The sequence below is a fragment of the Hypanus sabinus genome, chromosome 6, assembly GCF_030144855.1.
Source record: "Hypanus sabinus isolate sHypSab1 chromosome 6, sHypSab1.hap1, whole genome shotgun sequence".
NCBI classification, from domain to species: Eukaryota; Metazoa; Chordata; class Chondrichthyes; order Myliobatiformes; family Dasyatidae; genus Hypanus; species Hypanus sabinus.
In genome coordinates this window covers 63573241-63600642 of record NC_082711.1, presented here as the reverse complement: position 1 = coordinate 63600642, position 27402 = coordinate 63573241, and the positions used below count along the sequence as shown (strand labels likewise).

Below are 27402 nucleotides of genomic sequence, written 5' to 3'. Positions count from 1 at the left end.
GTGTTGAGGGTCAGGGGGCAGAAGTGAGGGAGTGCACTCTTAGCAGCTTAAACTAGAAAAACATTTAAACTACATTTATGCAAATTCAGTAAATTCAATAAAGATTCGTGAGAACTGGAAAATGACAAATACAGCCTCTCTATTATCTCAGAAAAGCAGCTAAAAGTAGAAGACCAGCAAGTAAATAGAGATAATATAATGCCATTAACAAATGCAACCCACGTACTGGATCATTGTCATAAATCAAATGTCAGTGCAGTCAAACAGATATGCCCACTTATTGTGAATTGCTATGGAAACAGCTAGAAATCATTGAAATCCCACTGAAGAGACAAGTTAAGTATTAATTCCAAATATAGGCTCATTCTTGTCGCTATATGATTGTCTGTGACTGAAATTATAGAAGCAACAATTTTTTGTCAAATAACGGGCTTGAAATCATACTCCCAGTCCAAGTTAAAACTTTCTGTAACACTTCTAATGCAACCTGCACCAGTCAAAAACTGAACAGCAAAATACCTGATGTGCTATATTCAATAATTATGCAGAACTGCCAATGCAGTTTTGTCCTTGTATCATCAAAACCCAACCAGTATCGGTAAAGCAGTCTTAATATCGCAAGGACTCTCCTAATTTTGATTCTACTCTCACATGATACACTTGACCCTTACAATCTATTTATTCCAGAACTTTCTGAAGTGTTGTGGCATATGGTTCTACACAATGGCTTCTCTACAAGTAAAGGCTTAAACGCAATGGGTCTTGCAATCACATTTGCTGCATTTGCTGTTCTCACCGTGGCCATTCTACTGGTTATGGAAGGTCTTTCTGCATTTCTACATGCCCTACGTCTACACTGGTGGGTACATGAGAATATTTAATATTATGTTTGACTCCTGTTTATAAATTAACAACTAAAATGTTTGTGAGTATTTCAGGGTATAAATTAATATGTCAGTAATTCAATTCCCGAAAACTGTATGTAAAGGAGTTTACTCACTTTGCCCGATTACTGAAAGGGGTAATTATGACAATTAATTCTGATCAATAGTTGTTTTAAATGTGAACCTGTTGCTTGAGGATTTGACTACTAGGGCAGAACAATTCATTCAAACATTTTGGCTGATGCCAAAGAAACAGGTACAAAGGGTAGGTTTTTCCTTTTCTTATTGCTGATTTGGTCTTGGTTGCACATAGTACAGTGCAGGCAGGATGGCAAATATGGCAGTGGAATGCTCCTCCTGTAGGATGTGGGAATTCATGGCCTCCCTGCGGGAAGTGCAGCCAACTCCAGCTCCTGAAAGATCACATTAAGGAGCTGGAGGTGGATGAACTAAGGATCATCTGGGAGGTAGAACAATTGATAGATTAGGTAGAGCAGTGGATGCAGAGTATATGGATTTCAGTAAGGCATTTGACAAGGTTCCCCATGCAAAGGCTCCTTCAGAAAGAAAGGAGGCATGGGATCCAAGGAGACCTTCCTTTGTGGATTCAGAATTGGCTTGCCAACAGAAGGTTGTAGATGGTTTGTATCCTGCATGGAGGTCAGTGACCAGTGGTGTTCCACAGGGATCTGTTCTGAGGCCCCTATTCTTTGTGATTTTTATAAACAACCTAGATGAAGAAGTGGAGGGATGGGTTAATAAGTTTGCTGATGACACAAAGGTTGGGGGTGTTGTGAATAGTCTGGAGGGTTGTCAAAGGTTCCAGCAGGACATTGATAGGATGCAGAACTGGGTTGAGAAGCGGCAGATGGACTTCAACCCAGATAAGTGTGAAGTGGTTCATTTTGGTAAGTCCAATTTGAAGTCAGAATATAATATTAATGGTAAGACTCTTGGCAGCGTGGAGGATCTGAGAGATCTCGAGTTCCATGTCGATAGGACACTCAAAGCTGCTGTGTTGGTTGACAATGTTGTTAAGAAGGCATAATGGTGTGTTGGCATTCATCAATCATGGGATTGAGTTCAAGAGTCATGAGGTAATGTTACAGCTATACAAAACCTTGGTCAGACCCCACTTGGAGTAATGTGTTCAGTTCTGGTCACCTTGCTAGAGGAAGGATGTGGATACTACAGACAGAGTGGAGAGGAGATTTACAAGGTTGTTGCCTGGATTGGTGCGCATGCCTTATGAGAATAGGTTGAGTGAACTTGGCCTTTGCTCCTTAGATCAATGGAGGATGAGAGGTGACCTGATAGAGGTGTATAAGATGATGAGAGGCATTGATCATGTGGATAGTCAGAGGCTTTATTCTAGGGCTGAAATGGCTAACATGAGGAGGCATAGTTTTAAGGTGCTTGGAAGTAGGTACAGAGAGGATGTCAGGGGTAAGTATTTTACACAGAGGGTGGTGGGTGCATGGAATGGGCTGCCAGCGATGGTGGTGGAGGCAGATACAATAGGGGCTTTCCAGAGACTCTTAGGTAGATACATGGAGCTTAGAAAAATAGAGGGTAATGCACTAGGGAAATTCTGGACCAGTTTCTACAGTAGGTTACAAGGTCGGCACAACATTGCAGGCCAAAGGGCCTGTAATGTGCTGCAGATGTCCAAGTTCTATATTCTATTATATAAGGTTTGATATATTGTTCAGATTTCTATCATTTGCATTTTTTCATTTGGAATGCATAGACATGTTATTATAAAAATCATCCTTCCCCATCATGCTTTTGCTGTTATGGCAATCCTAATGCCCTTCTCTCATTATTAAAGCACATTCAGCTCCGAAGGCAAGTGGGTCTGTACATGAACTTCTAGAATTCATCTACCACATACCTTTTAAAGTGAGGCAGTGTTTCCAGTTATTGTCTAAGCTCCCCTTGAATAGTTCTTTCTGAGGCTTGGATTAACCCTGTCCTTGCCTTGGTCCTAACATAATACAATCTTGTCCGATTATCCCCAATTTAATTACAAAAAAATTAACCAGGAATAGTCCAGTAAATTGTTTTTTAATTTTCCAGAATTCCCAGATTTGGGGAAAGATACCCTTAAATTAGAAAATAGCATGGGAGAGAGTGAGTTGGGAACAATGAGTCAGAAGCAACAGTATTAGGGGAAATACTTGGAGTTTTTGGTAGATGTGTTCTTGCAGCATACTTTTAAATGTTCCAGCCTATCAGATAGAGTCAACGGGGTTTTGTGAAAGGCAAGTCAGGTTTGATCATTTGTTAGAGTTCTTGGAAGAAGTAACATATGGTCTGAATAAAGGGAAACTTGTGAATGTTCTATAGTTAGGCATTCAGAAGGTGCTGCACTAAAAGTAATTGCAGAAAATAAAAACTCATAGCATAGGAAATAGCATATAGTCATGGATTGAAGATATGGAAACAAAGGGTAGGCATAAATGAGTCTTTTTGACACAATATAATGAATGGTGTTTCACAGGGATCAATGCTTTTACAATTTATATAAATTACTTTCATGAAGGCACTAAAGCTTTGGCCGCTGGATTTGCTGATGACACAAAAATAGACAAGATGGAAAGGTATGGAAAGGACATCAGGAGGCTACAATGTTAGGCCTGCACAGGCTTGCACCTCCCAGTCTTCACCCAGCTAACAGGAGTCATTTCAAACACATTACCTGCAACCTATTTAAACCCAGTGCCCATCCACAGTCCTTGTTCACCCATTGAACCAACCAGCTGCTCCTAGTTTTACATTGTTGCCTGTGAGTTTGGTATTGGTTCTCTTTTTTATGGCCTCTTGTGGCTTGTCATTTTGCAGTTGATTATTAAAGCTATCACACACAGGTAAATCATCTCTGCTGCTCTGTTTTTGGGTCAAGTAATCCTCTACATCTCCTCACCAACAAAGCATAGGATTAAATTAAATAAGTGAGCAATGATATGGCAAATGAGAAATAATATATGAAAATGTAGCAGGAACAATAATGAAATGCATATTATTTGAATGGTGCAATTTTGCGGAGTTATAAGTTGCAAAGGGACCTGGTTGTCATGGACCACCATTCATGAAAGGTTATTTGGCAAATCAGAAAGTTATCAGTAGGTATTATTGTTTATTAGTGGGAATTGAATACAAAAGGGGGGCAATTACGCTTCAATATATAAGGTATCACAGTTGAGTTGAGTGCCCTTCATTAGGTAAGGAAAGACATTAATGTACTGGAAGCAGTTCAGAGGTGGTTTACTAGACCAATTCCACAAATGGGCTGATTAACTAATAAAGGGAAACTGAATAGGCTGGGCTTGTATCCAATGGAGTTTTGAAAAATGAGAGGGAATGATTGAAACGTAAAAGATTTTAAAAGGTCCTGGCAGAGTATATGTGGTGGTGATATTTCTATTGTAGAAGTATCTAGAACTAGAGTACATTCTTTCAAAATAAGGGATTGTCAGTAGAAGACAAAGAAGAGGTCATTATTTTCCCTCAGAAGATCACAAATCTTAGAGCTCACTTTTTTAAAAAGTGCTAGAATATTGTGCAGCAGAAATCGATAATAAGTGAGGAATGTGAAAGTTTACTGTAGGCAGATTAAAATTTTGAGCTGAGCTTGCAACCAAATCAGTCACGATTTTATCAGTGAACCAGGCTTAAGAGGCCATGTAGTCTCCTCTTAATGTGTCAGAGCTTTAACTTGTTCAGGAAGTCTCTGCACTATTACAATCATGGTTTTACCATCCACTGTTCCATATATTGGAACAGTGAAAATATTTGGTGTTGAATAACTAGCAGTGATGGTTAAATTTAATAAGCAGATCAACTCCAAGCAGCCATGTCTTCATATCTCCCACACTGGCACTCTAACATTCTCTTCTTGTGATTCTTTCCCTCTGCTCAGAGGTCTTTACAGGAACTTTTCAACCATCGATTCTGTGCACAAAAATTTCATCTCATCCCTTTTGTAGTGTTCTCGCACAGGTGTAAAAACTCTGAACTAAACACCTAGTATAAACCGGAGTCAATGAGGCGCGATCCCTGTAAGATTAACTGTTTACTGTTCACTCTTCCACATTAACATATGGTGAAAACTGTTGATAAAACAATACAAAATATATACAGTGTTTGTTTCCTTCTTGACATCACATTTACATCATAAATACTTGCAAAAATAAAACTACAACAAACTATATTACATTAAAGTACAACTTATGGTCAGAATCTACCTACGCCATCAACTGCTTTAACTACACTTCAACACAAACTATCCACAACTCTTTAAATAACAAAGAACATAAACTTTATCAACCGTCATCACTTTTAACAGAATCAGTGTTAACATTTTTACTTCAACATATCAATTATCTTATGAACTTATGGCGTTGCCTCTATGATGTTTCTAGTGCGTAGAAAGAAAACTTTTCTCGTGCTGATCCTGCACACACAAGCCCCCTCCTTCCCGTTTCTCCAAACCGGTATTTTCCCACAAGATGCAGCAAAACTGGGTGTGACATCATCGCATGCCATGATATATCACAGACAACGAATTTACTTTCAACAACCTTAACTTTAACTAGAAAATGATTACAAATGAATTACTAAAACAAAAATATAATAAACTAAATGAATGCCTTAAGGGCGACACACTTTTTATCGCTGAAAACTATTACCTCATTTGTAGCCTCCTTTCCTTCTCTTGTTGTTGCTTTCTGAAATGCCCTCATTCATCCAGGCTCATATTTGATTCTTTCCAATAAAGTTTGCATCCTTCTAACTATACAAAGCAATGGAAAGCATTGGTGTAACATCAAACACAATTATTTTCTATCTTCAACCTGTGACATATCAACCACAGCATCCTTCTCCAATATCTGTTGCTCTAACTAGTGAAATTGCCCTAATTTAAATGTATTCACCCTATCTGATCAAAACAAGAATTTCTTCTCTTCCAAACCTCACACCATTGCACCTTAATTCTCCAATGGTCACTATTTCCCCTTTTTCAAGATCTCACTTGATCTTGTCCCAGTTTTGTCAGGGTATTTCTGCAACACCCAAGAATAGATGACCTGCAAATTCATCCATCTAAATTCTGAAACCCTAAAATCACCAGCCTTGCCCCAACTATGTTACCTTACTAAAATTTCCATCTCTTCCCAGACTATAGTCAAATACAAACTGGACCTTCTGTGACCTTGAGCTGAGATTTTGATTCCACATTCTCTCCAGCACAAAGCTCCTTTTGCCTCTGCACCATAACACCGCTTTGTTTTTTCCTCGGCTAGTCCGCCACAGAAATCCTCAGCCATGCTTCTTTCATCTCTGCACTTAACTATTCCAATGCTTTTCTTTGTAAGCTTCTTTTCTTCCCTTAAATCCCATCTCATCCAAAACTTTGCTGCTCACATTCTGTTCTCCTGTAGTTCATAACAAATTCCCAATGGCCTTTCGATGTTGACCTATATTTCTCCTTACCCTCTGTACCTCAATGTTCTCAGTTTTTCATTTAAATCCTTTCATAACTTTATTCTTTCTTGTTTCATTATCTTCTTCTAGCATATGGATCTTTCCAAACTCTATTTATATAGCACTTGTAGCTCCCATTAACCCAGCTTTGGCACCTGTGCCTTCAGCTATCTAGCCCTACATTTGAGAATTCCTTCCCAAAATACTTCTGCTTCCCTACTTACCATCTACTATCTTAACAAAACATTTGCAACCCACTTAACAACATTTTTGGCTCAGCAGCTATCATCTTAACCTGAAGCTTCTGCAATCAGCAAAACATTTTCCTTCAATAAAGGCAGTGTATAAAGCTGCAAATGCTAAAATTACTGTGCTGTTATGTAAGAAGTATTGCCAGCTTAGGAGTTATATCCTCAGCTAAAAGAATAAGTCTTCCAAGGGAAGTAGATGTCTCTATAGACATAACCCTGACCTATTTTACATTCATCAGTTCAATGAATTGGACAACTTGGAATATTATTGAAATTGCTTAGAGATTCCATAGTTTCTCCATTTATATTAATTCCATAGCTTCTGCTGCCAATGTGCAATCCTTACACATTGGCAGCAGAAACTAAACCCAGAAGGTACAGTATATCCTCCCCTTTCAATATATGGGAGCTTAAAAAATGTGTTAAATCAATATATCTCTGCTCTGAAGCTGCAACGCACAGTTGAACCAAAGGAGGGGAGAGAGTACAAGGGAATAGAGAGAGCTTTTGGCTTCATGCCAAAAACAAACCGCTCAGCTTTCAACAAACAGCAATGTGTGCATTGATTCTGCCTAATCACCAGGTATTTTATCTTCAATTGCAGCAGCAATACTTGTTATAGCAAAGGTGACAGTCTCAATTAATTTCTGCCACAGGCTCTTTCAGGAACCCCAAAGGGAATATGGCAACATTGCACAAAATTGACAATTTATAATAGTACTGGGGAGATGACAGATGCTCTATCTTTAAAAATAGTGAGATGCCTCTAGTTATCCAAGTCACTAAAAACATAAATTGTCTTCAGCAAGTGTATTACAACATTGCTGGACTTCAGTCTTTTGTATTGCATTAATATTATCAAAACAACATTAAGATACAATCTTGTCACATGCACCTCTGCTTCATTGTGTAGATCGGCCCCAGTTTCAGACAAAAAAAACCGATAACGACTGGAATATTCGCTAGCCTGAACTCAAAATGTTTTAATATTATATCAGAAAAAAATTGAAAAATACCTCCCAGTTAAATAATGTTTTAGTCAAAAACACAGTTCATTGCAACACCATGTTAACATGTTAATTCATGAGCCATTCTCTGAGATATACCTGAAGCAACTCTAGGACAAAGAAACCAGTCCTCATACACATATTCCCATAACAACGTGTACTGGGTACCAGCTTAAATATGGTGGATCCCAGCAAAAGCGTAACAAAAATGTAGAACTAAAATGAGGATATTCCTTAAGTATTTTATAAATGTGTTCACGAGGGAGCATTTGCACGAATTTCCATTGCACATGTTCCTCTTTTTGACTTTAATATGGAAATTATGAGAACTAATATAGTATCAGCTACTGATGACAGGAATAACTGCAGTTTGACAAAATTTTCATTTTACAGATCAACATTCTATTCTACAGAAAATATTCTTATGATGTTGTTCCCTTTGCTGGATTTGTATCAAATTGTCTTCTTTTTTTCCTTGTAGGGTGGAATTTCAAAACAAATTTTACAAAGGATCTGGTTATAAATTTATACCCTTCTCTTTTACAGACATCTGTAAAAGATAAATTAGCAATGAATGGCTTCATTGTCTATCAGTTATTTCTCACAATGTATGCAATTGAAATGCTATAACGTATAAGAATATGGTTGTCCTATATTGTAAAATATAGCAAACTATGTATTTAGTAGTGTCAAACATAAACAGGAGATACCAGCAGAACTGGTACTGTAAATGCAAGTACAGGTTATATTGCTCCTCAAGCTCGTCTGTATTCCTCAACATCACAACTGATCCTAAACTTCAGGTTGATTTTCCCAGCCAATTCCCAAATATGTGAATCTTTCGAGACTAACATGGTATCAATCCCAGTGTAAACATGCACAGTTGTTTGTTGCTAAGAATTCTGAGAAAATTATGTACTGTAAGAAATGCTGTTACTGCATCTCATTGAAAAAGCATCATAGTCAAGTGCTTTGAAATGAAAATATTCAGAATGGTGTTAATTGTGATTGTTATAAATGTTTCTGTCCAATTCAGTATACAAATGAGTTAATTAAAAATGTCAGCCCTTGTGATCAGTTTAATGAATTGATAACTTCATCTTGCAAACTGTTTTCTTTTCTTCAAGGCATTCATAGCAGTCACAAAACCTACTCCGTACCAGGACCTTTATAAACACAATGACAACTAAAGCTTTTACACACTCCACGCTTATAGTAATTCCAAGTGATTTATGTAAAATTGTAGAATTTTATAAGATGAGAAGTCATTAAGTTCATTCTTTCTCTGCTTGATCTACATTGAGGCATTTGTTTAGTCCAATTTTCCTGCCATTCCCAACATCATTTACATTTATGTACCAGTGGTTACCTACTTCTATTTTATAGATTCATTTTTCACCACTCGAGATATTAGGGCATTTTTACCTGGAATATCAAAAAGGGTGCATCGGGGCATTTCAGGCACTGCTGAATGAGTGTCACATCTTCTTAATCTTGGTTGGCAGTCTGCAGGCAATTGGTCGTGTTCTGCATTTGGGTGTGGTTTATCAGGATATAAAAATAGAAGCAGGAATGCTGCATTTGCCACATCATCCCTGCTCAGCAATTCAATTAGATCATGGCAAATCTCATACCTCAATGCATCAATCCAGTATCATTTGATTACTTTTATATATAAAAGTCTATCTAGCCTGGTCTTCATAATCTCTGTGGCCAGCCAGACTTCCACATTCATCTTGGCAGAGGATTCCAAAGTTTTATCCGTTGATAGATTAAGACATTTCTCTGCATCCCTGGCCTGAATGGCTACTCTTTGTTTTGAGGCAGTGATCCATGTTAATAGAAACCAATCAGGGAGGTGGTTGCATTAGCTTTGATTCTACCCTGTTAAGAATTACAAGTATTTTCAATATTCCATATAACCATATAACAATTACAGCATGGATACAGGCCATCTCGGCCCTTCTAGTCCGTGCTGAACGCTTACTCTCATCCAGTCCCACCTACCTGCACTCAGCCCATAACCCTCCATTCCTTTCCTGTCCATTTACCTGTCCAATTTTTTTTAAATTACAAAATCTACCACTTCTACTGGAAGCTCGTTCCACACAGCTACCACTCTCTGAGTAAAGAAGTTCCCCCTTGTGTTACCCCTAAACTTTTGCTCCTTAACTCTCAACTCATGTCCTCTTGTTTGAATCTCCCCTACTCTCAATGGAAAAAGCCTATCCACTTCAACTCTATCTATCCCCCTCATAATTTTAAATACCTCTATCAAGTCCCCCCTCAACCTTCTATGCTCCAACGAATGAAGACATAACTTTCTCTGTCTTAGATGCTGAAACCCAGGTAACATTCTAGTAAATCTCCTCTGTACTCTCTCTATTTTGTTGACAACTTTCCTATAATTCGGTGACCAGAAATGTACACAATACTCCAAATTTGGCCTCACCAATGCCTTGTACAATTTTAACATTACATCCCAACTTCTATACTCAATGCTCTGATTTATAAAGGCCAGCATATCAAAAGGTTTCTTCACCGCCCTATCCACATGAGATTCCGCCTTCAGGGAACTATGCACCATTATTCCTAGATCACTCTGTTCTACTGCATTCCTCAATGCCCTACCAGTTACCACATATGTCCTATTTTGATTATTCCTACAAAAATGTAGCACCTCACACTTATCAGCATTAAACTCTATCTGCCATCTTTCAGCCCACTCTTCAAACTGGCCTAAATCTCTCTGCAAGCTTTGAAAACTTACTTCATTATCTACAACGCCACCTATTTTAGTATCATCTGCATACTTACTAATCCAATTTACCACCCCATCATCCAGATCATTAATATATATGACAAACAATGTTGGACCCAGTACAGATCCCTGAAGCACACCACTAGTCACCGGCCTCCAACCTGACAAACAGTTATCCACCACTACTCTCTGGCATCTCCCATCCAGCCACTGTTGAATCCATTTTACTACTTCAATATTAATACCTAACGATTGAACCTTACTAACTAACCTTCCATGTGGAACTTTGTCAAAGGCCTTACTAAAGTCCGTATAGACAACATCCACTGCTGTACCCTCGTCAAATTTCCTAGTAACCTCTTCAAAAAATTCAATATGATTTGTCAAACATGACCTTCTATGCACAAATCCATGTTGACTGCTCCTGTCCTGACAGACCCTGTCTATCCAGATAATTATATATACCATCTCTAAGAATATTTTCCATTAATTTACCCACCACTGACGTCAAACTTACAGGGCGATAATTGGTAGGTTTACTCTTAGAACCCTTTTTAAACAACGGAACCACATGAGCAATACCCGAAGTATATAACACCCATTCACTGTTACCCTTTGCTTTCTATCTGCCAACCAGTTTTCTATCCATGTTGAAACCCTGCCCCCAATGCCATGAGCTCTGATTTTACTCACCAATCTCCTATGTGGCACCTTATTGAATGCCTTCTGAAAATCTAGGTACACAACATCCACTGCCTTACCCTCATCTAACATCCTTGTTACACCCTCAAAAAACTCCAACAGATTAGTCAAGCATGATTTGCCCTTGGTAAATCCATGCTGGCTCGGCCTAATCCTATTTCTGCCATCCAGATGTGCCACTATTTCGTCCTTAATAATGGACTCAAGCATCTTCCCCACGACTGACGATAGTTCTCCGTTTTCTCCTTCCCTCCCTTCTTGAAAAGTGGGATAACATTAGCCACTCTCCAATCTTCAGGAACTGATCCTGAATCTAAGGAACATTGGAAAATGATTACCAATGCATCCGCAATTTCCTGAGCCACCTCTTTTAGAACCCTCGGATGCAGACCATCAGGACCCGGGGATTTATTAGCCTTCAGTCCTACCAGTCTACTCATCACAGTTTCTTTCCTAATGTCAATCTGTCTCAATTCCTCTGATATCTTATGACCCTGGCCCATCCATACATCTGGGAGATTGCTTGTGTCCTCCCTGGTGAAGACAGATCTAAAGTACGCATTAAATTCTGTTGCCATTTCCCTGTTTCCCATAACAATTTCTCCCAATTCATTCTTCAAGGGGCCAACATTGTTCTTAACTATCTTCTTTCTCTTCACATAGCTAAAAAGCTTTTGCTTTTATATTCCTGGCTAGACTGAGCTCATACCTGATTTTTTCTCTCAGTACTGCTTTTTTAGTTAAGATCTGCTGTTCCTTAAAACTTTCCCAATCATCTGTATTCCCACTCATCTTAGCCCTGTCATACTTCTTTTTCTTTAATGCTATACAATCTCTGACTTCCTTTGTCAACCACTGTGGCCCCTTCCCCCTCTTTGAATCCTTCCTTCTCATTGGAATGAACTGCTTTTGCATCTTTTGTATTATGCCCAAGAATATCTGCCACTGCTGATCTACTGTCTTTCCTGCCAGGGCATCCGCCCATTTAACTTTGGCCAGCTCTTCCCTCATGGCTCCGTAGTCTCCTTTATTTAATTGCAACACTGACACCTCTGATCTGCCCTTACCCTCTCAAATTGTAGATAAAAACTTATCATGTTATGATCACTACTTCCTAATGGCTCCTTTACATCAAGATCACTTATCAATTCCTGTTCATTAACCTTATACAATTTCAACATAGCATCCCATCTCCTGTACTCAGTGCTTTGATTTATAAAGGCCAATGTTACAAAGGTTTTACTTATGATCCTATCTACATGTGACACCATTTTCAATGATCTATAGACTTGTATTCCCAAATCCCTTTGTTCCACCACACACCTCTGTGCCCTCCCATTCACTGTGTAAGTCCTACGCTGGTTGCTATTACAAATCTGTAACATCTCGCACTTATCTGCATTAAATTTGCTCTTCCATTTCTCAACCAATTTTTCCAGCTGGTCTAGATCCTGCTACAAGCTCTGATAGTTTTTCTTGCTGTCTATTACACCCCCATTCTTGGTATCATCCACAAATTTGCTGATCCAGTTAACCACATTATCGTTCAAATCACTGATATAGATGACAAACAGCAATGGACTGAGCACCGATCCCTGCGGCACTCCACTAGTCACAGGCCTCCCATCAAAGAGACAAGCATCTACTATAGACAGCATGGTGGCTGAACTTTATTCTGTTCATGTAAATGCCAATTTAATTTAGTCAGTACTAATCTTGCCTCTCAGATTTAAGCCTTACTAAGGAATTAATCTGATAACCAAGAATGAGTCACTGATACTGAAATGAAGTGTCAGAGGAGTCACCTCTCAGACATGCCTGCTCATGTAGGTGTTAAAGATGCATAATACTATCTGAAGAAGAGCAGAGCATTCTCTTGAGTGGTTCATCAGCATTCTGCTTTCAGTTAAATCTAAAGGAAAATTATTTTTTTTACTGATGAGAGAATTATTTTCTAAGCATAGACTGACAGCCATTTTTTGGCCACATAGCCAACAGTGGCTTAATCTAAGTTTTTCTATTTTTTTAAGTCTGGGAACAATGACTAAAAGTTTTTTTTTAATCTGCAAGATGCTCAATGATGCTCCCTGAGATCGTTCACCATATTCTGCTCAAGAAAAATCTGCAAAATTAACAAGAAACACTAGCTATATGGTACCAATACCGACATGAGGCAATGCAACATAGACTGAAGCTGGCACTAAATTGAAATGTTAACCTCAAGCACAATGTTGTGAAGAGGGGCTCAGTAAAGCTCAGGTACATTCTCACAAAAAAAGAGAGAATCTAGATGCTGATTCTTTAGCAAGTTTTACACTTCTTAATTAGACCCATAGGGATTAGTGAGAGGATGAGAACCAGATGCTGCCATACTATTTCAAGAAGAGGTAGAGGGTAGGAAATATAATGTTAATGTTATTGCTTTTGTAAGTTCCAGATATTTTTAATGTACAACTCTTTGTGGCTTTTCATCTATTTATGTTAATCACTGACAATAAAGTAACTACAAAGAAGCCTGAAATAATTGTGTACTTACATGAAAAGGATTTCATTTGTTCTTACTGTCATCTGGATGCATTGCCTATTTAGGCCTGCAGTAGGTTATGATCCTTGTTCATTTTTAATGATGATATTTTGAAGCATTTATTGTACTACTAAATCTGTTTATTTAATTACTATTTCAATACAAAGTGTTTATAAAAGCCTAAATATTCAGCCACAAAAAAAGTACCATGCTGCTGGAAGAACTCTGTTGGTTAAGCAGCATCTGTGGATGCAAGGTTAAATAAAGTTTTGGGTTGAGACCCTACATTAGGACTGGGAGTGTAGAGGGAAGGTAGCTGGTATAAAGCAGTGAGAGAAAGGAGTAAGGCAGGGGCTTGCAGGTGAGGAAGGAGGTGATGGATAGATGGAGCAATGTGAGTGAGGAGTTCAGATGTGTTTGCCCAGGGAGAAGGAAAACAGTGAGTAGGTGTGTTAGTGATGGGCAGATAGAATCAGGCAGGGGAGTCAGACTGATCCAGGTAAATGGAATGGAATGGGAAAAGGTGTAAAGAGAACCTGAGTGGACTGGTAGGAGTTGCAAAGAAACAAAGAAAGTTAAATAGAAAAATTCAATGTTCACATCAAATCCAATGTACATCGGTTACCGAAGTGGAATATGAGGTGTTGTTCTTCATGCTTGTATTTGGCCTCATTGTGCCAAATGGACCAGTGAGGGAATGAAGAAAGGAGTTGGCATCATGCAGCTTGAAGTTCAATATGGTCACTGTGGACACAGTACAAGGGCGCACCTGCAGCAGTAACACTAACCGGCTTCTTGGGGAAGAATAAATTCCCATTAAAGTTTTCTTGGTGCCAACTCTCAGGTTTGCAGCAGTGAAACTGATGAGGTGTGGATATTTAGTTGTGATTTCCCACACACAGAAAGCTCCTCACACCACTCTGAGCATTTGTCAGATGCAATATTCACTCGCATAACACTGCTTTTTCTAGAGACTTCATCAGACTCTCCATCTGTTGAATCTTACACCTCACTCATTTCATCTGTGTGTACTGGAGGTCACATGGGTAGCTTTCACATGGTGATGTCACTGCATTAAAGGCAAACTATCCCAAAACTGATCTTTCAAGTCCATCATATGCAATGAATAATATATATCAAACATGCTTTTCATTACACATAGATAGTATGTAAGCAGTATTTCCATAGAAGAAAAAGGAGAAATATATTTCAGATGAATGTAAATAAAAGGATATTTTACTGTTGAATTTATAAGACACAGGGAATAAAACTAAACTGGTTGTTGGAAACTCCAAAGGCATTTCAGGGATTGGCTCCCAATGTAGGCGGGAATACTTTGGACAGACTGACTGAAAAGAGTCTATGATGACAAAAGGTTGATAAAGTTCAAGCTCTACCAGTGAAAAGATACAAGTTACGAAATATAATCACTCAAACTGCAGTTTAACAGTTACATTATTTCATTATTTAGCTCAACAAAAAAAATTCTTTACTTTAAGATGATAAAAAATGGAATATTTCAGGAGCAAGAGATTATTTCATAAAACCAATGGTGGAAATGCTGTCATTAATGTACCTTTAGTGCGCACATGTTCTTGCAGAGTTAACACGAACAACATTGTGAGGAAGATTTAATTCCCATCAAGATCACTACGTGCCAACTCTCAGGTTTGCAGTGATGAGTAGTGGATACCTAGTTGTGATTTCTCACAGGCAGTAAGATCCTCACACCACTTTGTGAAGTTGTCAGATACAAACCATGCAACTTCCACAGGAATCATTAAAAATAGACCAAAAGCCTCATTTCAATTGCTTCTTTCATGTTCTCTGTTGATGTTTCTGGTCAAGAAATAGGTTGGTTTCTCTCCCCAGGATAACCAGAGGAATGGGGGAGGGTGGAGTTCAGTCTGAAGTGATGGTGATTAATAGTAAAGTGAGGTGGATATAAAAGGAGAGTTGGGGTTGCAAGTGGTCTCATAAGCATTATTCACCGACAGCTGCCTTTCCACCTTGCACAATATCCTCAGAATCAGAATCAGGTTTAATATCACTGACATGTGCTGTGAAATTTGATGTTTCATGGCAGCAGCAAAGTCCAAGACATAAAAAATAGTGTAAGTCACAAGGAACAGGTAGATAGTGTGAAAGTAGAAAGCAAGGTAGTGTTCATAGGTTCATGAACCATTCAGAAATCTGATGACAGAGAAGAAGAAGGTGTTCCTAAAATGTTGAATTTGGGTCTTCAGGTTCCTGAACCTGCTCCCTGATGGTAGTAATGATAAGAGGGCATGTCCCAGGTGGTGAGGGTCCTTAATCAGCTATGTCACCTTCTTGAGGCACTGCCTTTTGAAGATGTTCTCAATGGTGAGAAAGATTGTGCCCATGATAGAGTTGGTTCAGTCTATGACCGACTGAATCTGCTTGTGATCCTGTGCCTTGGCGCCTGCATACCAGGTGGTGGTGCAAACAATCAGAATGTTCTCCATGGTACAACTGTAGAAATTTGCTAGAGTCCTTGGTGACATCCCAAATCTCCTCAAACTCGTAATGAAGTATAGCCACCGGTGTGCCTTCTTTGTGATTGCATCAATATGTTGGGCCCAGGATAGATCCTCTTAGACATTGACACCCAGGAACGTAAAGCTGCTCACCCTTTCCACTGCTGACCCCATAGTGAGGATTAGTGTGTGTTTCCTCAACTTCTCCTTTCTGAAAACCACAACCAATTCCTTGATCTTGCTAATGAGTGCAAGATTCATCTCCTTCCTTTATACCTCCACTTCGCATTCTGAGATTCTGCCAATGACACTGGCAAATGGGAGAATGGGAAGAGCAGTGGAAGAGGGGTGAGTGAGAGGATGGGTCCCTGGTAGGAAAGAAAGAGTAAAAAGGCAGGTTGGATAAAAAGTGAGTCAAAGGGGATCATGAGGGACTCAGGGCAAAAGTGATTAAGAGGGATTATGAGGCAAAGGGAAAGTGATTCAAGGGGGGAAAGCTGAGAAGAGGAATTGACAGAAAGGGAAACGAATGAAGGGGCTGGGGACAAGTAGCTTGTCTGCAGCTCCATGTATTGGTGTATGCCCTAAGTCCACACTGGCCTCAAATCTTCTTGGAATCTCCTTGATGTTGCATTAGCACCTCACTCTCCCAAGATCGTGTGTGCAACTGGCACACATTAAACCAAAATCACACCCAGGTATCTACCACCCCTCAGAATTGAAGTCAGCACCAACTCTGAGAGAGTCTCTAAAACGGAGGATAGATGGGAGGCGAATACAATATCAAGTGCCACGAATTGTCTCTGGGGTTAGCAACCTTAATAATGAAGCATCTTGCTAGCCACCAAAAAATTCTTGATCAAGAAATGTACTGCAGAATCAACTGCAGAAATCCCATATTACTGCCACTGTTAAGCTGTTAGGAAATCTGACAGTGGCTGGCTTCCACTGGCAGCGATATTTATTTTCTGAAGTCAAACCATAATGTAGCCTGGATAATTTCATTTGGTTACATGACATAGCTTCTAGGATAGCTCTACTAATCTAGGTTCAATGCCCTCTCCTTTCATTGGAAGGTTATCCTGGGATTGGGTGTGGTGAACTACATATACCTGTCTGGACACGCCCTCCGCTGACTGCTCCTGTGGCTCCTCCCACAGACCCCTGTATAAAGGCGATTGAGGTCTGAGCCCGGCCCCTCTGTCTCCAGGATGTAGTATGGTGGTCAACCACTGCTTGTTCCTTCTTCCGGTCAATAAAAGCCGATATCTAGCCTTTACGTCTCAGAGAGAGTTATTGATGGTGCATCAATTTTATTGACTGGAAGTTTTAAAACATGGAAACCGTTTTACGTCTGGAAAGATTGGATTTGGACCCCCAAGACCCTGAAGCAGCTCTTGCCTTTGAACTCTGGCTTGCATGCTTCCAATCATACTTGGAGGAGGTTCGTGCAACTGCCCCTGCCGTTATGCACAGAATTCTCCTCTCGAGGGTCACCCCAAACGTTTATTCATTTATCAGGGACCTGCCAACCTACAAAGGGGCACTGGACGCCCTCAAAAGACAGTACCTGCGGCCGGCAAACACCATCTACGCAAGACATCGCTTAGCTACCCGACGGCAGCAGCCTGCAGAGTCGAGCGCCCAGTTTCTCCGAGCCCTACAGACACTCGTCAGGTCTTGTGACTGCAAAACACTCATGGCGGAACAGCATACAGAGCTGCTAGTATGAGACGCCTTTGCTACAGGAATTAGGTCAGTATATGTGGGCCAGCGGCTGCTGGAAAATGCCAATCTTACCTTACGTTCGGCGATCGAGACGGCCGACACGCTGGAGGCTACTCTGCAAAACGCTGACGCTGGCCAGCCGTGCAATTCCCCGCCGGTTCCGTGGACACTGCAGACCCCGCCGCCGCCGGTTCCCGTGAGCGAATTCGCCAATGCCACTGCCAGTCGTGATTCCACAAACTCCCCGAACCCAACCATGGCTGCGGCAAGGCGAAAGCCTGAGCTGTGTTACTTCTCCACCTACAACTTTGACATCCTGTACCAGCCTGGCAGACTCAATGAGCCCCCTGATGCCCTATCCCGGGGAGCGTGTGCTAGCGCACAGCTCGACCAGCTATACGCCCTTCATGCACATCTTTGCCACCCGGGGGTCACCTGATTTTACCATTTTGTGAAAGCCCGGAACCTGCCATACTCCCTGGAGGACATCAGGACGATGACCAGGGACTGCCAAGTCTGCGCTGAGTGCAAACCGCACTTCTACCATCCTGAAAAGGTGCAACTCATCAAGGCCACCCGCCCCTTTGAGCGACTGAGTGTTGACTTTAAGGGCCCCCTTCCCTCCACTGACTGCAATGTCTACTTTCTCAACATTATCGACGAGTACTCACGGTTCCCCTTTGCCATCCCCTGCCCCAACACCACTACCACGTCCGTCATAAAAGCCCTGCGCCAGCTCTTCACTCTGTTCGGATATCCCTGCTATATCCACAGTGATAGAGGGTCCTCCTTTATGAGTGACGAGCTGCGCTGGTACCTGCTAGCTAGGCGCATTGCTACTAGTTGGACCACGAGTTATAATCCCCGGGGAAATGGACAGGTGGAGAGGGAGAATGCCACAGTGTGGAAGGCCACACTTTTAGCCCTTAAGTCAAAAGGGTTGCCGGTCTCTCGATGGCAGGAGGTCCTCCCTGAGGCACTCCACTCTATCCGCTCCCTGTTATGCACGTCCACCAATGCCACCGCTCACAAGCGCCTATTCACTTTTCCCAGGAAGTCTGTCACTGGGACCACCCTACCAGTTTGGTTGACGTCCCCAGGGCCAGTGCTGCTCCGGAGACATGTGAGGAGTAATAAATACTCCCCGCTGGTCAAGAGGGTTCACCTTCTACATGCGAACCCCCAGTATGCCTACGTGGTCTTACCTGATGGGCGGGAGGACACGGTCTCCGTCCGCGACCTGGTGCCCACAGGAGCAGCAGACCACTACCTGGAACACTCTCCGGTAACTATGAACCCTGTACCCGAGGTGACACCGCGCACACCAAGCCCTACACAGACTCCTCACAACACTCATATACCGGGCGCCTCATACGCATATATACCAGGCGCCTCGCACACGTGTGAGGGATCACTGACACCTAGTGGGCTGACACCTCCAGTTAGGCCGGAACTAGCACAACCTCCGTCTCCGTTGCAAGCACCACCAGCATCTGTGCAATCACAGCCGGTGCTACGTAGATCGCTGCGACAGATTCGACCACCTGATAGACTTGACCTGTATATATACTTGTAAGAAACTTCACCACGTGGGGACTCTTTTTAAAACAAAGGGGGGGGGGGAATGTGGTGAACTACATATACCTGTCTGGACATGCCCCCTGCTGACTGCTCCTGTGGCTCCTCCCACAGACCCCGGTATAAAGGCGATCAAGGCCTGAGCCCGGCCTCTCAGTCTCCAGGATGTAGTATGGTGGTCACTCACTGCTTGTTCCTTCTTCCAGTTAATAAAAGCCGATATCTTCCCTTTACGTCTCAGAGTGAATTATTGATGGTGCATCAATGGGACACATATAACAGAAGTCGTGTGTTCATGCAATATGAATGAAGTGGAATCTATTGCATAGGCATTCATCTTGATCCTTTGGAGTGAGGGTTGAATCAGAATCAGGTTTATTATCACTGACCTACAGCAGATCATGAAAGTTGTTGTTTTCAGACATCTCACCCTGCAAAAACTCATTTCAGGGAGGTAGCACCCCCACCCCCCACCAAGTCAACCTCCAAGGGTGTATGTAATACTTTGTTTAGTGATTTTGTCTAATCTGTAAACCTAGTTGGATATATGCAGAAAATGTGACATTAAAATATATACTTACATTATTATGGAGTCATTTTTTATTCTATTACAACTTTAAGCAAGTCTGCAGGGAGTTTGGCCTCATCACGTAGGACATCAATGGAGTAGCTCCTTAGCAGCTAGCCAGCTAGTTTAAATAACATTAGCTATGCTAATGAATGAATGACACCTGTAAAACTCACTTTAACATGTCTTTTACATTTTAACCCACCAGGGGCAATAGAAAAGTCACTGTTGCAAACTGTGCAGTGAGCAACACTGTCATTATTTTTGAGGTTGACTGTAAAGCCCGCCCACAGAGAAAACTGATAGGTCTACTTGGCACGAAGAGAGACCAATCAGGATGCTCCCTCTCCCTGTCCCGCTCAAAAAAATCGATTTCCAGGATATTGTAAATAATTTGCGTGTGTCAGGGAGCCGCTATCAATATGTGGGAGACTCCCAGAACTTCCAGGAGAGGTGGGATGTCTGTGTTTTGTGGCAACAACACAGTGCAATGCATAAAAAAGTCAAAGTGAAAGTACATTTATTATTAAAGTACGTAAGCTATGTGCAACATTGAGATTCATCTCCTTACAAGCAACCACAAAACAAAGAAACTCAATAGATCCCATTAAAAAAATGTCAAACAGGCAATGTGCAGAGAAAAAACAAATTGTGCAAACAACGAAAGCAAACAAGCAACTGAAGTTCGTGAAAATGAGTCCACAGCCACTGCAGCTCATTAGTTGTAGGTCACAGCTTCAGTTCACAGAGACCTTTTCAATCTGAACCGGAATTTAAATCGTCCGATCCTCCGATCGTTCCTTGCTCTCAGATCAGGGCCCTGCCACTTTGATACACTCTCAGGCCCAGACCCTGCTGCTTTGATACACTCTCAGGCCCAGACCCTGCCGCTTTGATACACTCTCAGGCCCAGACCCTGCTGCTTCAGTAAGCTCTTGACCTGGGCCCAGCTGCCCAGCACTTAAATCAATCAAACCTTGGGCCTTACCTTGCTCACAGGCTTGGCCTGCACCTTGCTGCATCAACTCTGCCTTGCATCAGTTCTGCCACATCAAATTGCTTTCAAGTCTGCTGAGCAATGACCAAACATTGGCTCATTCTCCACTCTCGGGCCTGGGCCCTGCCTCCTTGATTCAGTCCATACACGCCACGCTGCAACTGTCCAGTTCACACTGCAACAATGCCAGGTCATGCAGGTGGTTCAAAAGCTCAGCTCTGAAAAGCAAATTACAGGCTATTGATTGCAGTGATCATTTACCAGAAAGAGTGTGATTAATAAAGTAGTAGTAGTTTTTTTTGTTCGCTGCAGGACAGTAGTCACTAGCACCATCTTAAACCAGAGAAAAGTTACTGTAAGTTACCATAAGAGGTATAAAAAAAATAAATCAGTAGTGCGAAAAAAGGAGCAAAATAGTGAGGTAGTGTTCATGGGTTCATTGATCATTCAGAAATCTGACGGTGGAGACAAAGAAGCTGTTTGTAAAACATTGAGAGTGTGTCTTCAGGCTCCTGTACCTCCTTCCTGATGGTAGAAAATTAGAAGAGGGCATGTCCTGGATGGGGAGGATCCTTAATGACGGAACACTCCTGACACTGGTTTTCAGAGCCCCTCCAGGTACACCATCGGGCCTGATGCTTTCCCAGGGTTCACCCACTTGATGAGATGTTCTGACATTGGCCTCTTGAGACAAAGCGCACAGCATCACCAGATGCTACTGGGATTTGCACAGGTATAGTTTTATTCTCCCTTTCAAAGCATGCACAAAAGATGTTTAGCTCATTGGAGAGTGAATCATCACAGCCATTTCTGACATCAGGTTTTGCCTTGTAGGAAGTAACGGCCAATGAACTGTGTCATAGCTGACATGCATCCAGTTCCATCTCTAACTTCACTCAAAAGTGCGTTTTTGCTCTTACTGTAAGATGGCCTTCAGTAGGTCATAGCTGGACTTCTTGTAGAGTTCTGGATGACTGGTCTTGAATGCTACGGATCTAGCCTAAAAGGCTGGACAAACACTTCAATTTCTTCAACGGACCAAATCAGGGTAAGAAACTGAGAGATAAAGAAGCATGAACAAAATTTGTAGTCAATTTTATTAAATGGTTTCAGGCAGTCCTGATGCAGGTTTTCAGCCAAAAACTTCAAAAGTTCCTGATCCACTTCCCATTGCACAGATACTGCACAACCTGCTTAGTTCCTGCAGTTTGTCACTCAGATTGAACTGGAAAAGTAGAACAGCAAAAGCTATAAGATACTTGTGTGCACAGGCAGAAAAACAGAATCAAAATCTACTCACATTAACATCTCATAGATTATGTGATTTCAATGTAGGTTTCTGATGGTGCCCCCATCTGGCTGCTGTTGCTTGCTAGAAGGCTGGCTTTATTCCTGCCACTGAGAGTTGGCTACACTCTCAGATTGTTCACAATGACATCGGACCCTTTGTGGTCCAGCTTCAGATCTTCCATTTGGCATGGAGAACAGGATGAACACAAGAACACAAGAAACTAGAAAAAGGAATAGGATACCAGGTCCCTGCCTTCACCACTCAATATGATTACAACTGATCTTTGTTGGCCTCAACTCCTTTTCTGGGCAGTTCCCCCTTAACTCTCAATCTTTCATAAATAAATCTATCTCCTTCTAATATATATACCAACCTCAGAAGCAGAGAATTTATGACCAACTTGCACAACTTGTCAGAGAGCTTGCAACTGCAGAAGAATAGTTAGCATCTGTGAAAGAGAAATTAATGGGATGTTTTAGGTTTAATATTCTTTGTCAAACTGGGAGGGAGAGAAAATAGATTAATCAGCAGGGATAGAACTGAGAGGAGTACATAGGATAAAGGGAATATAGCTGATAGAGCAAGGCCATGATCTTTGTAGAGTAAGACCATAAGACGTAGGAGCAGAATCAGGCCATTCAGCCCATCGAGGCTGCTCCACCATTCCATCATGGCTGACCCCTGATCCCATACACCTGCCTTCTCGCCTTATCCTTTGATGCCCTGACCAATCAGGAAACAATCAACTTCCACCTTAAATATACCAATAGACTCACTACTCTGGCTGAAAAAAGTTCCTCTTTACCTGTTCTAAAAGGTCACACCGCAATTTTGAGGCTGTGCCCTTTATTTCTCAATACCCCCACCAGAGGGAACATACTCTCCGCATCCACACTATCCAGTTCTTCCAACATTCGGTAGGCTTCAGTGAGATCCCCCATATTCTACTAAATCCAGTGAGTACAGGCCCAAAGCTGAATGACTGAGCTGAATTCCATATCTTAGTAAACAGAATATCAAGGGTTGTATAAAGGTTTTAAACTAAATATTGTGAGGGAGAAGAAAGATTCCAATAAGCATAGACCGTTAATGCTGATAATGCAAGGAAGAAAAATGGTTAACGTAAACCAATTTGTGTCATGAAGGGACAAAGTGTGCATTAATTAATTAAATTCCCCAAACTCCTGGCAAAACTGAACATGAAGCAAGGGAGGAATTTTCTTCCGAACAGTGCAGTTTGAGGAGATACTTAACTTGGGTCCCTTTAGAGGAGTTAGAAAAGACCTATAAGCTGCAAATGAGCTCATGAGGGTAAGGTTCCATTCTTCAAGATTACATTGGGCTTTGTTGAAACAATGCAGGAAGTTAGACACAGACAGGAGAATTACTATGGCAGGCAACAGAACGTTCATGTTCATACATCCAAACTAAATATAGGTGTTCTGCCAAATGCTCACCCAATCTACATCTACATCAGCTGTATTAGATTTATGTGTGTGTGTGTGAAAATATATTTTGTAACCCCCCCCCCAGAAGTTCTCATGTTTAATTGTTTTACAACATTGAATCATGGTGTACTTAATTTGGCTTTTTTGACCTTTATTAAAGACCTTCAGCACCTAGGGCATGCCCTTTTCTCACAGTTACCATCAGGTAGAAGGTACAGAAGCCTGAAGGCACACACTCAGCAATTCAGGAAGCCATCCAACTCCTAAATGGACTTTGAAGCTTTGGACACTACCTCACTTTTTTAATATACAATATTTCTGTTTCTGTACATTTTTAATAATCTATTCAATATATGCAATTGACTTGCTTGTTTATTTATTATTATGTTTTATTTTATTTATTATTTTTTCTCTCTCTGCTAGATTATGTATTGCATTGAACTGCTGCTGCTAAGTTAACAAATTTCACTCACATGCCAGTGATAATAAACCTGATTCTGATCAACAGAAAAAGACTCATGTCAAAGTGAAAATAGATCTCTACAAAGTGATCTAATTCACTTACAAATATAAAACAAGAAATAATTGATTGCATAAGTAATCACCTTTCACAAGACACACCAAATCATCACTGGTGCAGCCAATTGGTTTTAGATAATTAGCTAATTCACATAATTAATTAAATGGAGATCTGTTTTTGGAGACCTGTAGGCAGTCAAGGTGTTTCAACTGAATGTAATAAAAATACATGTGTATCTGGAAGGTCCAAATGCTGCTCAGTCAGTATCCTGACAAAAACTACACCATGAAGACAAAAGAACACTCCACAAAAATGTTGTTGAAAAGCACAAGTCAGGAGATAGAAGAAAATTTCCAAGTCACTGAATATCCTTTGGAGTACAGTTAAGTCCGTCATCAAGAAATGGAAATCTGCCTAGAGCAGGCTATTCTCAAAAACTGAGTGACCATCAAGAAGGGGACTAGTGAGGGAGGCCACCAAGAGACCTATGACAACTCTAGAGGAGTAATGAGCTTCAGTGGCTGAGATAGGAGAGACTACGCATACAACAGTTGTTGCTCGGGTGCTTCACCAATCGTAGCTTTAAGGGAGAGTGGCAAAGAGAAAGCCACTGTTGAAAAAAGTTGCATGAAATCTCACCTTGAGTTTGCCAGATGGTATGAGGGAGACTTGGAAGTTAGTGGATAGAAGGTTCTATGGTCTGATGAAACCAAAAATGAGATTTTGGCATTAGACTAAATGTCATATTTAGAGCACCGTGGGAGGGGTGTCAGACAGGTGGCAGAGAAGGAGTATCAGGGGCAGGGACAGGTGCAGATGCAGACATGCCAAGTCCCAAGACACCAGGAAAGGTTATTTGATTCCAAACAATTGGTTTATTGATCATTACAGAATCTGTCTGGTGCTTCCCATTCCCTCTTCCCCAACCATGATTTCTACCTCTTCACAACCATGTTTCCCTTCTCCCTGCCTCCTTTCCATTCTCAGTCCACAAAAGAGACTCATATCAGAGTCAGGTTTATCATCACTCACATATATCTTAAAATTTGTTTTTTTTTGCAGCAGTGCGGTGAAATACATAAAATTACTACAGTGTGATGAAAATGCCTTAGGCACCCTAGCGATATATATGTGCCTAAGACTTTTGCATAGAACTGTAAGTTGGTGATGGATGCTTGTTGAAGTAGGTAGAAATTGCAAAGCAATTTCCCTTGTGCTTGTTGGGGATGCCACTTAGAGAGATGAGTGCAGTAAGGGTTATTTTTGTTCCCGGCCAATGCGGAAAAATTATGTTCCACTGATTTGTGATGGCTCCATTAACAGAGAGTGGTTGAAAATGAGTTATTTTGGTAATAGATCAGCTGTTCCAATGTATAATGAAATTTTAACCAACAGATTTCAGACAAGTACTGCTTCTCGTGGGCTTACCTACTTCAGCAACTATCAGGCCTGGCACTCTCCTTCAAAAATCCCAGTCTGCTGTATTGAAGAGGCATGTTTTGTCTGGAGCACTTTGTACTAATCCTGGTGATTTTCACCTGCAAGAGAGAACAACTGTGAGTGTGATTGAGCAGATGTGTCATTATTCTGTGGAAATGTGGCTTTGAGAATCCAGAATGTGCTATCAGTGTATCGTTGAGTCAGAGTCAGAATGCACTGCTGAGTCAGCGAATTAATGAGTGGGCTGGCGGTCCTGGAGAGAAGGAAAAGGAGAGGCAGAGAATCAGAAAGTGAGAGAAATCAAGACAAGAAGCAGACATTGCGAGAGGCATGGAAAGCAGCAGGCAAATGGGGAGAAAGAAAGGGAGAGGGCCAGTGCAGGAGCATTATAGCAAAGGAGAAAGCAAAAGGAAATGGTGAGACAGGCAGAAAAGGAAGCAGAAGCCTATGTGTGTGAAAAAGGGTAGGATTGCTTTGCAAAGAGAGCAGAGTGTGAACTGAAAGGAAGTTTGGCCGTAGATGTAATGAAAAAGTTTTGCATTGTGAGCACTACTCAAGAAAGATAGTTATTGAATATCAGTGACTGACACAGTAGAGTGGACAGTGCTAGTGATATTGCTTGCAAGATTGAAGTGCATGAACTGAGATTTGTTTAAAGCCTCTAATCTGTTTTGATTTCCAGCACCAGCTGCAGTTCCTTCTGAATGGCTGAAATGACAACTACTCAAATGTGACTATTGTTCAAAGAATCTGTATTTGAATGATTATTCATCCAAAAGCACATAGGAGCTCAGACTATCCCCACCATCTTCAGGCAGTCATTATCATTTTCAAAAGCATGGAAAAGTGTGTAATTCATTTAACCATATTACATTTACAAATAAATATTTTACTAATGCTGGACATTAGAAATAAAATGGAAAGTGCTGGAAACACCCAACAATCCATCAGAACCTATGACGTAAAAAAGCAATTAACATTAAAAACAAGAGACCCTTTATTTTATTTCCTTCTTTTAGAGCAATTCTTCTGAAATTCCAATCAATGACCAAAATTAGCACTTTGCTCTAATTCATTCTGAGAATTTGGACCTCATGTACTATCCACATGGTTTTACTCAGTATCTGTGGAAGACATCCTGTTGCCTTGGTGAACAGAACAGAATTCTTTGTTCAATTTCTAGAAAGCATGCAATCCTCTCGGGTCACTTCCACTTTATCGATTCTATTTGCCAGATGTACTTTATCCTCTTAACTCCAAAGAGTCTGGGGAAGTAACCAGCAAAATGAAAACCTGCAAATGTGACTTCATTGTTCAAGAAGGGAAAGAAACTAAAAAGTGGATATCGTAGGCATAAGATAAACATATATAAACTACAGCTTAGCAATGTTGTTAGCAAGATATTAATCAAAAAAAGAAATAATCATTTAGAAAAGTTTATGTAATTAAAGGGTTCATGAAAGGAAAATTGTGTTTGAGAAATTTGAAGTCCTTTGAGGATGTAACAAGCAGAGTAGATAGAGGAGAAGTCATAGACATTATGCACTTGTATATCCAGAAGGCTTTTGACAAGATGCCACTTAAAAGGCTGATATACAAGAGCTCATGGTATTGTTTTAACAAAGTCTGAAGACTGGTTATCATACAAGTACTTTGTCAGAGATAATGGGTCATCTTCAGGCCTGACGTACCTCAAGGATCAGTTCTTGGCTCTCATT

General features: G+C 40.9%; 1 protein-coding gene across 1 annotated transcript in view; it reads left to right on the top strand.

The window, feature by feature from the left end:
* LOC132395543 (V-type proton ATPase 116 kDa subunit a 1-like) overlaps positions 1-9314 on the top strand; it is a 102757-nt gene extending 93443 nt beyond the window's left edge. The window contains exons 19-20 of the mRNA XM_059972317.1: positions 688-859; positions 8111-9314. Of these exons, the coding sequence (XP_059828300.1) occupies positions 688-859; positions 8111-8192 (254 nt within the window). The 3' untranslated portion in view covers positions 8193-9314. The remainder of the gene's footprint in view (positions 1-687; positions 860-8110) is intronic.
* Positions 9315-27402: the final 18088 nt, after the last annotated feature.